This window comes from Boleophthalmus pectinirostris, unplaced genomic scaffold (assembly GCF_026225935.1).
Source record: "Boleophthalmus pectinirostris isolate CB_2022bp ecotype Guang Dong unplaced genomic scaffold, ASM2622593v1 HiC_scaffold_14, whole genome shotgun sequence".
In the NCBI taxonomy this organism is placed as follows: Eukaryota; Metazoa; Chordata; class Actinopteri; order Gobiiformes; family Gobiidae; genus Boleophthalmus; species Boleophthalmus pectinirostris.
Window position 1 is genome coordinate 1258346 of NW_026571047.1, and position 15507 is coordinate 1273852.

Sequence of the window (15507 nt, forward strand, 5' to 3'; positions counted from 1 at the left end):
CTATTTACAACTCCATCCTCAAACCTAAATCTAAACAAACAAGAGAACAACAGGTGTATCCAGGTCAAGTCCAGAGGTGTGGAAGCTCCATTATGACCATGAATTGTTCTGCTAATTAGACCCCACACCCTGTACAGGTCAATAGACCGAACTAACAAACAGAAACTGTAAACAAGTGTGTGTGTTAGTTTCAGAGTAGTTAGTTACTCCCTGCAGACAGATATAAGGAATTGTTCACCAGCGTCCGACCAGAAGTGAAGAAGCATCTTGGATGAGCTGCGAAACGTCTTCAACCAAACTAACTTTGTCCAGTCGACAAACTGAATTTTCTCCTCTCCATAAAAGGTGAGAGCGACTAACAGAAGAGCTCCCTTGTTACTGTAATGTTATTTGAGAGAGACTTGTTAAACAGCACAAGTCCACTCACCTGTTACAGTTCCAGTTAATCCAGTTCTTTATGGTCAGATTGTGTTAAAATTAAACTCAGATTAAAGTCTAAGAAGCCTCAGACAGAGCAGGGCCTACAGTTAGTGTTTACACCCGCACGGAATGTTGAAGACATCAGCTGCAAAGTATCTTCTTCAAACAGGCTCTAAAGAACTAACAAAACACAGAGACATGGATCTGTCAGAGTGTTTGATCCAAAATTAAGAAAAAAATGGCTAAAACCAGCACTAAAATGAGCAGAATAACAGTATTGATATTTGCAGAGCAGCACACATACACACATCTGTCAGTATCGATACTCTGATACCAATAATCCCCAAAGAGCCTGGCTTTATTTTGCTTTTCTTACATGAAAGATACTGTATTTGCGATAATAAAAGCTTCATCTCTCTGATAATAATGCATGCATACATATTGTACATTACTTGAGTTAAGTCTCCGAGGCTTAGCGGGCTTAGGCTAACATCATTTCAAGTTGGAGGGTAAGGAACAAACTTTTGGACTTTCAGATGACTATTATTAAATGCAAACAAAGTCGTTATTGGTAAAATACAAAGCGGATAAATGAGCCAATGAAAATATAGACTCTATAAACTAACTCTCAAAAACTGACTTTGATTAGATTTTCAATAGCACTGACATGCATAAAATACTATTCTAAAGCCGTATTTGCACGGGATTAGTTTTACCTGTGGACCTTTGGTGATTTGAAATAATTGGAGAGGAGCCTGAGATCTTAATCCTGTGCAAATGTATCATGTCTGTAATGTGTAAAGTAAAAGTTCTGCCACAAATGACCTACTATATCAGACGTCCGGGATAATACTAGTCCCGGACGAATCTGCATCTCAGTGTTTGTTGTAATTGCACCTTTTCTATCTTTCTTTTCTGTTCTGTTCTTTTCTCTTTCAATCTCAGTCAATGTCAGTAAAATAGAGTCATTTATGGACTTTGCTTATCCCGTGTGAATGTGCTGCAAGTAACACGGAAGTGGGACGGGAATTTGCACATTACCAGACATCCCCAGGTTGGACTTATCCCGTGCAAACAGGGTTTAAGACTGAAACAGCAGGGAGTCTAACTGGCATTTTACACTTTAAAGAAATGCACACATTATTGAGAGTAACGCGTTACAAAAGTAACAAATGACTGTAATCATTGCTTTTTACTGTAACGCAGTAATGTAAGGAAGTGTAGAAAAAAAAGTAAAAGGTAATATTTTACTCAGTACAAATGTCAGTTACGTGCGTTACAGTGCATTTTTAACCTGGATTGAAGTGGTGGGTTTTTTGTTTTTCTTCATACAAATTCGAGAAAATCACCGCAAGATCAGCAGCGGTGAAACGTCTGATCAGATCAGAACAGACATATAACATCGTTGTAAATCAAGTCAAATATAGTATTAAAGGCCGCTGCACACTACAGGAGAATCTGCCTGATTGGCGTGAACAGACTTTTGTCTTTGAGTGTGATTTTGAAGCTTCTGTGAGGCTTGTGTGTGTGTGACTCTGAATTGCTCCGTCAGATCGTAACCACCAAACATCAACGCTACAGCAACAGCCAATAAATGAGAGTGTCAGGTGCAGACGGCGTGACAGACAAAGAGATGTAACATTCAAACTCAGGAAATAGAAAACATAATTATTCCTCACCTCTCGTAAAGTTGTAAATACAAACTGCAACATCTCATCCTCTTTATCCATAGAATATTCGAGGCATTCTTTGACAGTAAAAAGGTGAGAGTAGTTCCTCACGTGTGTTTGTTTACATCCACACAGAGCACGGACCGAGGTGAAGCTGCAGATTAGTGATCCTGACTCTACATCCTGTTTGGCTCAGTCAGATCCCACATCACTTCACTGGATGTGTGATGAGATAACTGAGCACCATGAGCTACATTTAGATTGCCAAATCCATATTTCCAGTTATTTTGGTGAGAGTACCTTAAAATTAATGCAGTAGTAGTGTAGTGCCTTACGTTTTAAATACAGTAATATTGTAATGTAACAAATTACTTTGAAATGACAGTAACAAGTAGGGCCGGTATCATTAAGAAGCTGCAGATACGATACATACCTCGATACATGGACCACGATATGATACATATCTACATACAGTGCATTTTCAATTTGATATGATATATTTCAAATTGATTCGATGTGGTTCAATAAAAATAAAGGCTAAATCATGTCTGAGACACTAAAAGTCTTTGTGTAAAGTTCATATGAAACACAAACATTTTAATCCTCAAGAGAAAATGTCAAATGTGTCACATGAACAAAACTGTTGCACTGTAATTATTTTTTATTTATGCATTTATTTTGGGCAAGTAAAGATTTACATTCATATACAATGGAACATATGACAACAGTGAAATCATAATAGAAATGAAAATAACAACAACAAATTATTATTATTATTATTATTATTATTATTATTAATGTATTTTTATTTTTTTGCCCAAAAAGGTGTGGGAGAAGAAGAAAATGTATTTAATCCCATCCCTGCTCTTCATAATCTAACACAATGAGCTTCTTTTGCATTTTTCAGGCATTTTGAATTAAACTATATGAATTGTGCAGACAGAGAGTCACTGTTATATCTTGGTAGTATAACATAAGTGCACCAACAATGGTAAAGTTGAGGATACAGACAATGGTAAGAAACAAACTGTAACAAAATAACTGAGTAAAATATACCAAAAAATACTCTTGGAGATATATTGATACAGCAGCCTAAGATATCGATACTGTATCATCACATTAAACGATACAATATATATCAATATTTCTATTTTTTTGCCCACTCTGAGTAACAAGTAATAAATAGTGCATGACAGTTTTGAAGTAACTTGCCCAACACTGAATGTACAGCAGAACAGTTCTCCCCTAATGGCGAGCTGGCATTCATTAAAGTAATCCAAAAAAAAAAAAAAAAAAAAAAAAAAAAAAAGAAGTGAGTTCCAGTTCAAAGCTATTCAAATCTAATTCACTGAGCATGATTACAGCATCGGTTTGTGTCTTAATGACTATGATAGAGGAAAATCATACAGGTAAATGGTTCTTTTATGAGATTAGGATGGGTTTACAGGAGCAGGGGTCTCATTTATAAAACTATAAAAGCTTCCTTAAAGACGATAATCTGGGCTGTTAACTGCCTTTTTAGATCACTGTGCTACCTTTTAGTGTTTAGAAAATGCTATATTCACCAAAAACAAGGTATTTACATGTTTGATAAATTATAAGACTCTCCCATCCCTTTGCTCCTCTCACTAAGTCACTCCCCCTTCAGAGCGCTAAAGTGTGCATCCCACTAATGAAACTACTCAGGCCCAGGAGATAACGCTAAAATACTGAAGCATGGAGGACATCTCAAACCTCTTTTTGAATGTTCATATATTGTTTTTTTGGCAAATATAGCATTTTCAAACAATAAAAGGTCACATGGTGATCTAAATATGTGATGCATTAGTGGTTAATACCCCGTAAAAGTCAAATTATCCTCTCTTAAATAGAAATGGTGTAGTAAAATCGTACCTGGAGTCGGGGGTTGATGGTGAAGCTGCCGGCCGTGGGGTTCATGCAGGTCACATACTGCACATTGTGGATCTCCTTCAACACCAGCTTACTCCGGTCATACCTGCACACACACAGACGCACCTTAGACTCAAACAGATACTTTGAGGTCACGCTGGGGGTGTCCTGCATGTTATGTGTATGGTGAAATGTTCAGATGACATAAAGCACACACGAGCAATCACTGACAAAAAAGTTTTTCAACTGTCTGAAAACTCAAAAAAAAAAAAAAAGGATTTAAAGAGCACATTTTTAAGAACCTGTGATTAATGTGAGTGTTTATGGTTCTGTTTAAGTGTTTTGAAATGAAAAACTGTCGGCTAGTGCTGACCAGCTTCTGACAGTAATTTTATGTGTTAGACTTGTTTAAAAGTTCTATTTTATGTAAAAATGGACTCTTGAGCTTTGAGCTATGTTAATATGTTGTTTCCTCATCACAAACACACCTGGAGCTGTGTTTTGTTTCATTCACACATGAATGTTAATTCATACAGATCTGAAATCATCCCATTGATACATGTGAAGGTGTATGGAGTTTAAAAACATAGTGGAGCAATGATCAGAGAGCTTTGTGTCTGAGAGAACAGGGGTGTGCTGGTGACACAGTGGCTGAGTGGCTAGCACTCATGCCTCACAGCAAGAAGGTTCTGGGTTCAATCCCCAGGTCGCCTGGGCCTTTCTGTGTGGACTTTGCATGTTTCTCCCCGTGTCTTGAATGGGTTTCCTCCAGGTGCTCTGGTTTCCCCCATCAACCCTAAACATGCTCCAGGTCTCCAAGAACAGTCGATAGTCAAGGTCAGTTAAATACAATCAATTCAATCATTGTGTCCTTAGGCAAGACACTTCACCCACAATGCCTAGTGTGAGTGATGGTCGGAGGGACTGATGGTGCCAATTGGCATGGCAGCTGTGCCTCTGTCAGTGTGCCCCAGGGCAGCTGTGGCTTCAATGGTAACTCACCATCACCAGGTATAGAATGAATGAATAATGCTGAATAATGCTCTGTAAAGTGTCTTTGGGGACAAAAAAAAGTGGATGAAAAGTGCTATATAAATAAAAGACTTACTTACTAGAAGAACTAAATGTTTATGGAATCAGTTTGGAATTATACAATTCAAGAAATGCTTTCAAATATATATAGACTGCAATCAAATTGTGTGTGTAATTGTGAGGAATGTAACAATAACTGAAATACAGTGTAATATGTAGTAAAAAAGTAATACAAATAATAATCAGAATCATAATTTTTAAGCATGTTTTAATCTTCTCTGGTTTATGACAGAACCAAAGTCTTGTCAAGGCATTTTAAAAGGAAAAAGTTGCATTTTCACAATTAGTTCCCTGATATTTTGACATAAACGTGACAGGTGGGCGGGATTTTCATTGGTGCATTCTAATTGGCTAATTTCTGTTTGACGGACAGCTGAGCTTGGAGCTCCTGAAGGTGTTGTGGATGTTTCCTGTTGAAGTTTTGGTGCTCAGAGCTTTTCTAATATTCAACGTTCTGTGGTGGACGCTTCTTCTAGAACAATGTTATTCTACAGTGGAAGTGCTGGACAAACTTAGGCTACGTTCAGACTGCAGGGCTTACTGCTCAATTCCGATTTTTTTGTGAAATCCGATGTTTTTGCGAGGTTGTTCAAATTTCCAATTAAATGCGACTTGTCTGTGACTTCAGTGTGAACGGTAAACGGCCCGAAAGTGTCCCGCATGCGCACTGGAGGACACGATGACGTCAACCGCATGCGTCAACCGCAGTGAGCATGCTCTGTGTTTACGGAAGTTGTCCAAATATGGTCGCGAGCATTGAGCACCTGGCGATTTTACAGTTCCGGTTTCCGCCTGCTTCAGCGCAGAATAGTGACGTTTGTCGCTTGTTAATGACGTATAGGTCAGATGGATGCGCTTTGGCTGTTCAGACTGTCGCATGTCAAAAGATCGGATATGTATCGGATTCAGGACCACATATCCAAGAGGCCTGGGTCGCATTTGAAAAATTCGGATCTGTGCCATTCAGACTGTCACTAAAAGATCGGATACAGGTCACATAGAAGCCAAAAAATCGGATTTGGGTCACTTCAGGCTGCAGTCTGAATGCAGCCTTATTGTCTGTGTTGGAGTCCACTGGACTGCTGCAGGAAACATCTATAACAGCTTCAGGAGCAGGCGCCAAGCTCAGCTGTCCAACTGTCCATTTGTGCCAAAGCTGCAACCAAAAATCAACCAAAGAGAACGGCATCAAACACAACTGAGAAAGATGTGGAACTAAAACTACATGTTTCCAAAGAGGGAAAGACAGATATTTTACACAACTACACAAATCATTTGATTGCAGATTGATTTATTTTATTTTATTTTATTTTATATTTGTGTAAGATTTTTTTTTTTTTTTGGTATTTTGATGTATTATTTTTGCTTGATGTTTTAAAAGTGTTCTTTGAACTACCTCTCTCAAACTTGATTCCCTAAATGTACCGGGTTTCTGTGTTAAACCTGAGTGAATGACATAAAACACAATTCCAAGTAGGTTTTTGATTAAATGATCGCACCAAGAGCAGAAAATGGTGCAATCTGGGCCCTTTAAAGAGCTTGAATACTGCGATCCGCTCCTCCCCTCGTGTGAGATGAACGCCTGAAATGCCTCTTAAGCTGGCGCGGCCCGTAGCATCCTTCTCCCTCGTCATTTCTTATACCTGATGCCCCGGGAGTATCTGTGGCGCCGAGCATGTCTAAGCCAGTGAGTGCGTGTGACAGACGCAGTGGAACCAGCCGTGTTCAGAAAGAGATGAGCTCCCAAATCCTTTTAAGAGAAATCAGGCGCCAATGAAAGGAGGAGGGGGCCGGTGCTGAGGGACTGCGTTTATGGCAATGATGGGACTATTTTGTCAGATAGAAGAACCGAGTCACCTCAGAGCGGCTCTCACGTGTAGTACATGCTCTAATGTGGTTAAATTGTCTGTGGTTAGAGTCTAAATAAGAGAGAGAGAGACAGACAGCTGGAGAGAGAGTGAAAGAAAGACATGAGGGAGGACAAAGAGATACAAAGAGTCTAGTTTAAAGGCCCTATATTAACGACAAATTGACTCTTGTGAGCTTTAAACCATGTTAGAATAATGTTACCTTATCAAAAACAGACCTGGAGTTGTGTTTTGTTTCATTCACATCTACATTTCCAAAGCTCAAAATGCTCTGTTCCACCTCATGATGTCATGAAGCAGTTTTCAGGTTAACAGCTCTTTTTACCTTTTGTTCAGTCGAGATCGGCAACTCCAGAGCTGAAATCATCCAAATGATTCTAGTGTATGGAAATTAAAACACAGTGGAGCACTTCCTGTATTACCACGTGACATCACAAGGTGCAACTGAGTGTTTCCTGTCTGAGAGAAGAACTCAAATAGAAGAAGAAACATGCAGGGTTTGTGTGTGAAACAAAGCTCAGATTAAAGTTTTATTTGAGTAACCGTGCCTCCAGTACTGTTTCCTTGGTGATACTTTTTGGATAGCTTTTATAGGTTTAATGCCATACTGTGAAACATTCCAGATAAATCATTGTCTCACTGTAGGGTCTGTGGTGTGTCCCTCATCAGATATCACTGGTCTTATGAGGTCTACAGCTGAGTCAAAACGTTTTATGGCAAAGATTCAACAAGTAAAATCCAGTTCTTTTAAACACAGATTTTATTGTGACTGTTAGAGAATTTTATGCTATATATGTATTTCTCATTAAGTATCATTAAAGTGTTACTCATTTATATATGTAATTCTCATTAAAGTGTTAATCATTCAGCCTATATGAATGACGTATCAGCTGACTTATTAAGATAATCTACCATGGGAAAAAACAACTAGGGTTTGTCCCATCATATGCTAAATGGAAAACTGCAACATGATTGTCTTTTCACTGGGACATGTAATCAGATGTGAAATGGGGAGGTGGTTTAGTTGAAGGTTGTTAGTCATGAGAGTGAGTACTTGGAGCAGGTGTACTTGGATATTAGGCTCCTGAGCGCAACTAATACATTTATTCCGGTGTCACAAAGGCTATGATGAGACTGCAGCGTAAAGTGACCCAAATCCGATTTTTTGTCCCCTATGTTCCTGTATCTGATCTTTTAATGACAGTCTGAACCACACAGATCTGATTTTTTCAATTGTGACCCAGGCCACTTGGATATGTGCTCCTGAAACCGATACATATCTGATCTTTTGACATGTGACTTCAGTCTGAACGGCCAAGGCGCATTCATCCCACCTACACGTTATCAACAAGCGACAAATGTCACTATTCTGCACTGAAGTAGGCGGAAACTGTTAGAAAGCTACAACCACGGCGGACGACAACGCAAGAGAATTTTCAGGCTCTGAAGGTTCTGAAGGCTCTGAGTCTCATCAATGGAGGGAAAGTGAGGTTAACAAGTTAATTCATATTTAGGAGGGATCGCTGTATTCAGGCCAAATTGGAGGAGTCTTATCGGAACTGGGTGGTTTCTGAAATGATTGCCAAAGAAATGTCCGAGTGCGGGTGCAGACAGTCCTGGCTGCAATGTCAATGAAATATTCAGAGTCTGTGAGCCAAATACAATGAGGCTAAAGACTCAAACTAATTAAGTGGCCCTGGATGTGTAACCTGTCCATTTTAAGAAGAACTGGACCATATTTTGGGAGACAAGCCCAGCGTTTAGGCAACTTCTGTAAACACTGAGCTCACTTGCTGCGTGTGACGTCATCGTGTCTCCAGTGCACATGCAGGACACTTTTGAGGTGTTTAAAGTTCACACTGGAGATCACATACAAGTCACATTTAACTGGAAATGTGAACCACCTCACAAAAAACATTGGATTTCACAAAAAAAAAAAAAAAAAACAGAACTGAGCATTAAGCCCTGCAGTGTGAACGCAGCCTATAACTGCTCCTTAGGCTACGTTCACACTGCAGCTTGAAGTGACCCAAATCAGATTTTTTTGGCCCCTATGCTCCTGTATCTGATCTTTTAATGACAGTCTGAACCACACAGATCAGATTTTTTTCAAATGTGACCCAGGCCACTTGGATATGTGCTCCTAAATCCGATACATTTCCGATCTTTTGACATGCGACTTCAGTCTGAATGACCAGGTCACATTCATCCCACCTACACGGTGTGTTTCCTCCCGCGACAGTGGTACAAGTGCTCACAAATGCACACATCATACAAAAATTGTGTATGAACTCCTACTATAGAGCCCAGTATGTGCACACAATACCAATTACCTACACTGCAACATGCTGTTTTCAAAGTGTCAAAGTGTAGTTTTATCATTATTCAGTTTTGAACAGCTGCCATTTTTGTAAAACTTTTAGACTTTACTCATCAGGGAGGTTGGGGATCACTGATTACAGCCAAATGTGCTTTATACAAACAAATAAGTACACTGTGTTTAGGTTTAAGAGGGCCTATTATGCGTCATTTATTTGTGGAGCTTTCTACCGTGTAATAATTGTTCTCTCCTCATAAACCTGCCTGAAGAGATCCCATCCATGCACGTTTGAATAATCTAGTGATCTCTCCCAAGCCCTATTTACAACTCTCGTTAAATATACCAAAACATAATATAAAATTGTACACAGCAACCTCACAAACCTGACGTGAGGTGCAGTAGTTTCATGAACGGGATGATTGTGTTGTGATCGCGCTCTGAAGGGGGAGTGACTTAACGTGGGGAGACTCAGAGCATCAAAAGCAAAACTGAAGGTTATAAAATCTCTGAAAGGTTGTGAGTGATTGTGCTGTAGATGTGTTTTGCAGATGCAGATGTGTTGGGTTTTACTAATGAACTTTGTCTTAATGGTGATGTCGCTGATGGATTGAGACGATAATAACACTGATGACTTTGATAATTGTACATTTTAGAGGATACTGAGAACAATGAGTTGGATTTTTAATATTTTAGAAGATAATTACAAATTCGAAACTTTGTACTTATGAGTGAATTTAGTTTTAAATATTTTATGATGAATTGGATTGTTTGCTGTTGGTGAGATGGAGAGGAGTTTGGAGCTAAAGCTGAGCCTCTTTTCACTTTAAGATCAATGTTCTGAGTGCACTTCTTGTTTTGACGGGCTCATATTACGCTATTTTCTGATCTATGTTGTAATCTTATTTTCTCACAAACAGACCTGGAGTTGTGTTTTGTTTCATTCACACATGTTTAATGCACAAACCCTGAATATTTATTTATTGATTGATTGATTTGTTTTTATTTCAAGTTTGTGCCAAGAAAGAAACAATAATCATATATACTACATACACACTGTAAACAAAAGAAAAGCACATTTCTCGAAAAGGAGTGGGAAGAAGAAAAACTTATATTAACCCACCCCTCTTCATGATGTAGTTTCAAAAATTACATATTATGTATACAAGATATAATTTTAACCCCAAAAATGTATTTATTTTTTCCATTTTGTACTGTACACACATATATATATATATATATATATATATATATATATATATATATATATATATATATATATATATATATATATATATACACACACATACATTTATTTATTTATTTTTTTTAGATCACCCAGTGCTGTCACTCAACCTTATACCACGAAAGCAAAAATTCTTTATAATTCCTTTTGAAGCTGTGAATATTTGGGCACTGCTTCAAGTTTTCTCCCAACCCATTCCACAGACTGACCCCACACACAGATCCACACACACAGATACACACACATACACACAGATACACACACATACACACACATACACACAGATACACACACATACACACAGATACACACACATACACACAGATACACACACATACACACAGATACACACACATACACACACATACACACAGATACACACACACATACACACAGATACACACATGCTTTTCCTGGTGCTTCTCACTGATTTTGTTTTAAATTGACCCCTTCCCCTTAATTCATAATGTACTTCTTGTGTACTGAACTGTTTTTAGAGATTTAACGGCAGCTTATTTTTGTTTGCATTATACAAAAGCAAAGCAGTGTAGAATTTCACTAAGTCAAAAAATTTTAATAATTTTGATTTGAAAAACAAACCGTTTGTATGATCCACAGCACGTTTTTGCAATTTGAAAAGGGGAAGAAGTAATGTTTAGTAGTTGTTGCCTCAAATTTCAATACAGTATGTCAGGTATGGAAGTATGAGAGAGCAATACAATATGTAAAGAGCCTTTTGATCAAGAATGTGTCTCCCTTTGTTGATTACTTCAATACTTTTTGAGACCTTAGATTGTATGTATCTGATGTGTGGTTTCCAGCTTAGTTTTTCACATATCGTTAAACCTAAAAATGTATTTTCAGAAACAAACTCGATTTTAACCCCATCAACCTGGATTGAAAGTTCTGAATTTCTTTTATAATTACCAAAAGATTTAGGCTGAGTTCTTCTCTCTAACTCTGCATGTGATGTGATTTTTAAAGGCCATACCTCTTCATTAAGATTCATTTGGATCATTTCAGCCTTGGAATTGCTAATCTCTACTGAACAAAAGGTAAAAAGGAGCTGTGCACTTGAAAATTACCACTACACAACATCACAAGAACAGAACAGAGCATTTTGAGAATTGAATAAGTAGACCAATAATAAAGAGTTACTCAAACATGGGTGAATGAAACAAGACACAGGTCCAGGTCTGTTTTTGAGGAGTGAACAACATTTTAACATGATTGAAAGCTCACAAGAGTCAGTTTTGCGTAACATAAGACCTTCAAATAAATGCATGAAATCAAAACTGTGAAAGAGACGCTGTGCTGTACCAGTGGTTGTAGTCCAGGTGCTGGCGTAGGAGGGTGTGGGGCTGCACTGTTCCATACGAGTCCACCTCAGGCATGTTCAGATCATCGATGAAGTACACCAGCCTCCTGCTCCCAGGTGGACCAAAGTTACGGCCGGCCTTCTTCTCCAGAGGCTTTTCCAGCACCGCTGTAGAGACACAGACACGTGACACATGTACTCACATCCTCAGATGTGCTCCAGCCGAGTGTTCTCTGTTTGAGAGAAGAACTCTGCCGAAATATTCAGGGTTTGTGTGTTAAATACATGTCTGTGTCAATTAAACAAAACAGAACTTCAGGTGCCATTTTGATGAGTAAACATAACAAATCAGAGTGTTGCAGGAGTTAGAATATAGTGAAAAAAAAATACAATTCGACATCCAAACTAAAGCCCCATTGTGTAACGTTTATCTTAAAAAACAGTATAATTAAACCAAGCATTGTTTCTCTACACAACTGACTCTAATTTGGCTTGGAGGATAGCCGCCTCCTTCTTGTTTCCCTGGAAATGTTCATTTGGCTGTAATATTCCAAAGTATGACATAAAACTTATGTATTTCCCTGGAATCATGCAGGTGCCACTTCCAGAAAGTTGCACAGTATTGCTTTTAAAGAAGGCCTATAGTGTTTGTGTCTGATATGCTCATAATCTCAGACACATGTGGATCATTAAGGTTTAAAATGTTAAATCACAGTATTTATTTAAATGATAAATACAGTATTTATCTAAATGACTACATGAGTGGGACATGAGCAGAAGAAGGTGACATCGCCAGAAGCATCATCAAAGAGTTGGTCCCCCTGTGGATAGGTGCACGTCACACTGGTGAGCTGCAGGTGTTGCACCAAAATGACTGCGCGACACTGCTGAATACTCATTTTGATTGGCAAAATGACATACTGAACGTAAATGATTCATGATTTGTCAAACATGCACGAATCACTCCAAATAGAACTTGAGAAGGTCAGTGAGGAGGAAACAGCTCTCCAATGGTTAAAAGTTCTGAAAAGTCCATATTACAGAATAGATTTGATTTTAACATTCTTTCTATTGTGAGCACCAAATTAGCATCAGAGAACAAATAAACTAATGGACAGGCCCAGCAGTCCTGAGCTGTTTTAGTTTTACTTCAGAGTGAATGCAAGAGGAGAGACCTTTGACCTCCAGGATGGAGAGAACATAAATGCATATAAACAGTAGCTGGAGGATTATGTGCATAATGAAAAGAGCCTCTGTATAGAAGGTTTTACACAGTCTTCTTATGGAAACTATGAAGAAGAGAGAGCAATGCTTCTGTCTAAACACTCAGTACATTGGCACTTTTTTTCTCCTATTTCTTTAATGTTATTATGATAATGGTCCCTTTGACTTCAAACAGCTGTGGCTCATGTGGACAGCTCCCCCTATACCTAAAGTCATACAGTTCATGATAAGAGTAGATGATATCAATGGAATAATGGTCATTTTATACCTGTGATTAAAGCATAAATAAACAAACATGTTTTTCACACTAGATTCAGAAATGGACTTAATACCATAAGATGATTATGGCACATTTGTGGAGCAAATCTGTTCATCATTTGTGGATGACAAATTGGATTAGTTCCATAAAAAAGTGTGCATTCATCTTCTTGTCACATGCAACACTGCTGTGTTTCCATCATTTTGTTTTGAATGCACATGTTGAAGACTGACATAAGTAACAGCAGGTGGAAACACACATGTCACACGAGAACCTTTCATTCACATAAAAGTTTAATCACTGCTTCAGCTGGAATTTGATTCCAGGTGATGGACAACGCAAAATAATTCTGTCATGTTGTAACCATGTAACCAAACAAACTGTGCAATGTGCCCTCTGCAGGATTAGTGGTGTCACTACACAGAGCCGACGGGCAGCTCCCGTAACCAGGTAAACACCAGCCAGGTATAAAAGGGATAAAGTTGTACTTGCTATGCTTTTTTATGTAGATTTTGGAAATATGCACATATGAGTGAAAACACAGTTAATGCAGATTTTTTTCTATTCAAGTCACATAATATTTTGTTTAAATTTTTTAATCGCTATGGCAACTGCTACCAACATCTAACTTATTCTCGGTCTGTAAGTGAGTCCCGTGTGTGCTCACCTTGCAGCATGGAGGAGTTGGTGTAGTAGTTAAAGGGCACATTTTTGATCATGTATTTGTCTGTGTCTAAAGAGACCAGTTTGTCTCCCACCAGAACAGACTTCCCTGTGCCAGCGTTCCCCACCAGCATCACCGGCCTGCGGAGCTCCAGCAGCCGGTCCAGGAAGAAGCGCACACGGATGGTCTCTGTGGTGTGAACCAGACAAGCCTGAAAGAGAACAGACAGGACAGGGCAGGGCCTCAGGTTAGCAAGCAGCAGTTTACTCTGGATTCTGATTGTGAACATCTGAAGGATCAAATCAACAAGTCACACTCACACACATATTATTCAGGTACTTGGGTGTATTTAGTATTTAGGGTAAAAAATATGTAGATCATTCATAAAGAGCTATTTATGTGATATTTACTACATGTACGTAGGAATACTCACAATTTTTGTGAGTTTACAAACTCTTGAGAGTCCATCTTGTGTCCAGACTCTGATTGGAGTGTTGGTGTGTGATAGGACCCACACCACCAGTGGTGCAAAGACTGACCAATCACAGGGCAGTGTTGTGGTTTGGGTGGAAGCCAGAGCCAAACCAACTAAAACAAACATGGTGACGCCAACAAATGTACTTTGCTCTACTTTAGCATCAATAAGGATTATTTTCTTTTGAGAAACATGCAGAGGGAAGCGCTTTGTGCGTTTGTGCACAGTGGTGTGTTCCACTGTTGTGATGCTTCAACCAATCAGTGTGAAGTATTTGCTCCAATCACTGGCTCTGATCACTTCAACCTTATTGGCTGATGATGAGAGAACACCGTGTGGAATCATTAAAAGCTCATAATAAGGATTTAGATTTCTACATAATACTGACATTACATAATAATGTCCCTGATACAATAAACAACCTCAATAATAAGAAACATACACGTCCTTTTATTATTTCAAAGTATGATGATGTAATAAACCGATGTAATAAACTTGATCAGATAGTAGTCTGTACTATAATGATCTATAAATACAATTCTCTCACCCTGTTCATGCTGACAGGGATTGTCTTATTTTATGTAGATGAAAATAAAATATATGTCATCATGTTTACAACTGCATACTGTGCTCTGACAAAAGGGTCACTAGTAGATGATCACGTAATATCTCTAAGAAACACTCTCACTCTCAGATACTTTCTCCATTGTACATCCATAAAACATCGAATAAACGGTGTAACATACATGGAATTATGTAGCAAAGGAAAAAGTGAAATAACTTGTTGACATCGGTGACCTTCTCTCAATGAGCTGCATGATGAAGTCTCCTGAAATGGTTTTTACTTCAGTGTGAGCCATGTCAGGGTCAAGAAATGCAAGAAGTGCAAAACAGGGTTCAAAGCATTTTTTTTTACACATATATTAAGCACGTTATGGGTTATTTTGAGTTAAAATAGTGTTTATTACATTCTGTGTGTCATTCTTAGTTGGTGATGGCTTCAGTGAGATTCTAAAATGTAAATAATCTTGGAAATAGAGAAGAAAAATAAATTAAATAAAAAA

At 38.4% G+C, this 15507-nt stretch overlaps 1 protein-coding gene across 2 annotated transcripts in view; it reads right to left on the reverse strand.

The window, feature by feature from the left end:
- LOC110154053 (dynein axonemal heavy chain 9) overlaps positions 1-15507 on the reverse strand; it is a 567616-nt gene that overhangs the window by 389455 nt on the left and 162654 nt on the right. For both annotated transcript variants that reach the window (XM_020917987.2, XM_055150409.1), the window contains exons 44-46: positions 13972-14179; positions 11824-11989; positions 3984-4086 (exon numbers count right to left, since the gene is read on the reverse strand). In XM_020917987.2, the coding sequence (XP_020773646.2) occupies positions 3984-4086; positions 11824-11989; positions 13972-14179 (477 nt within the window). The remainder of the gene's footprint in view (positions 1-3983; positions 4087-11823; positions 11990-13971; positions 14180-15507) is intronic.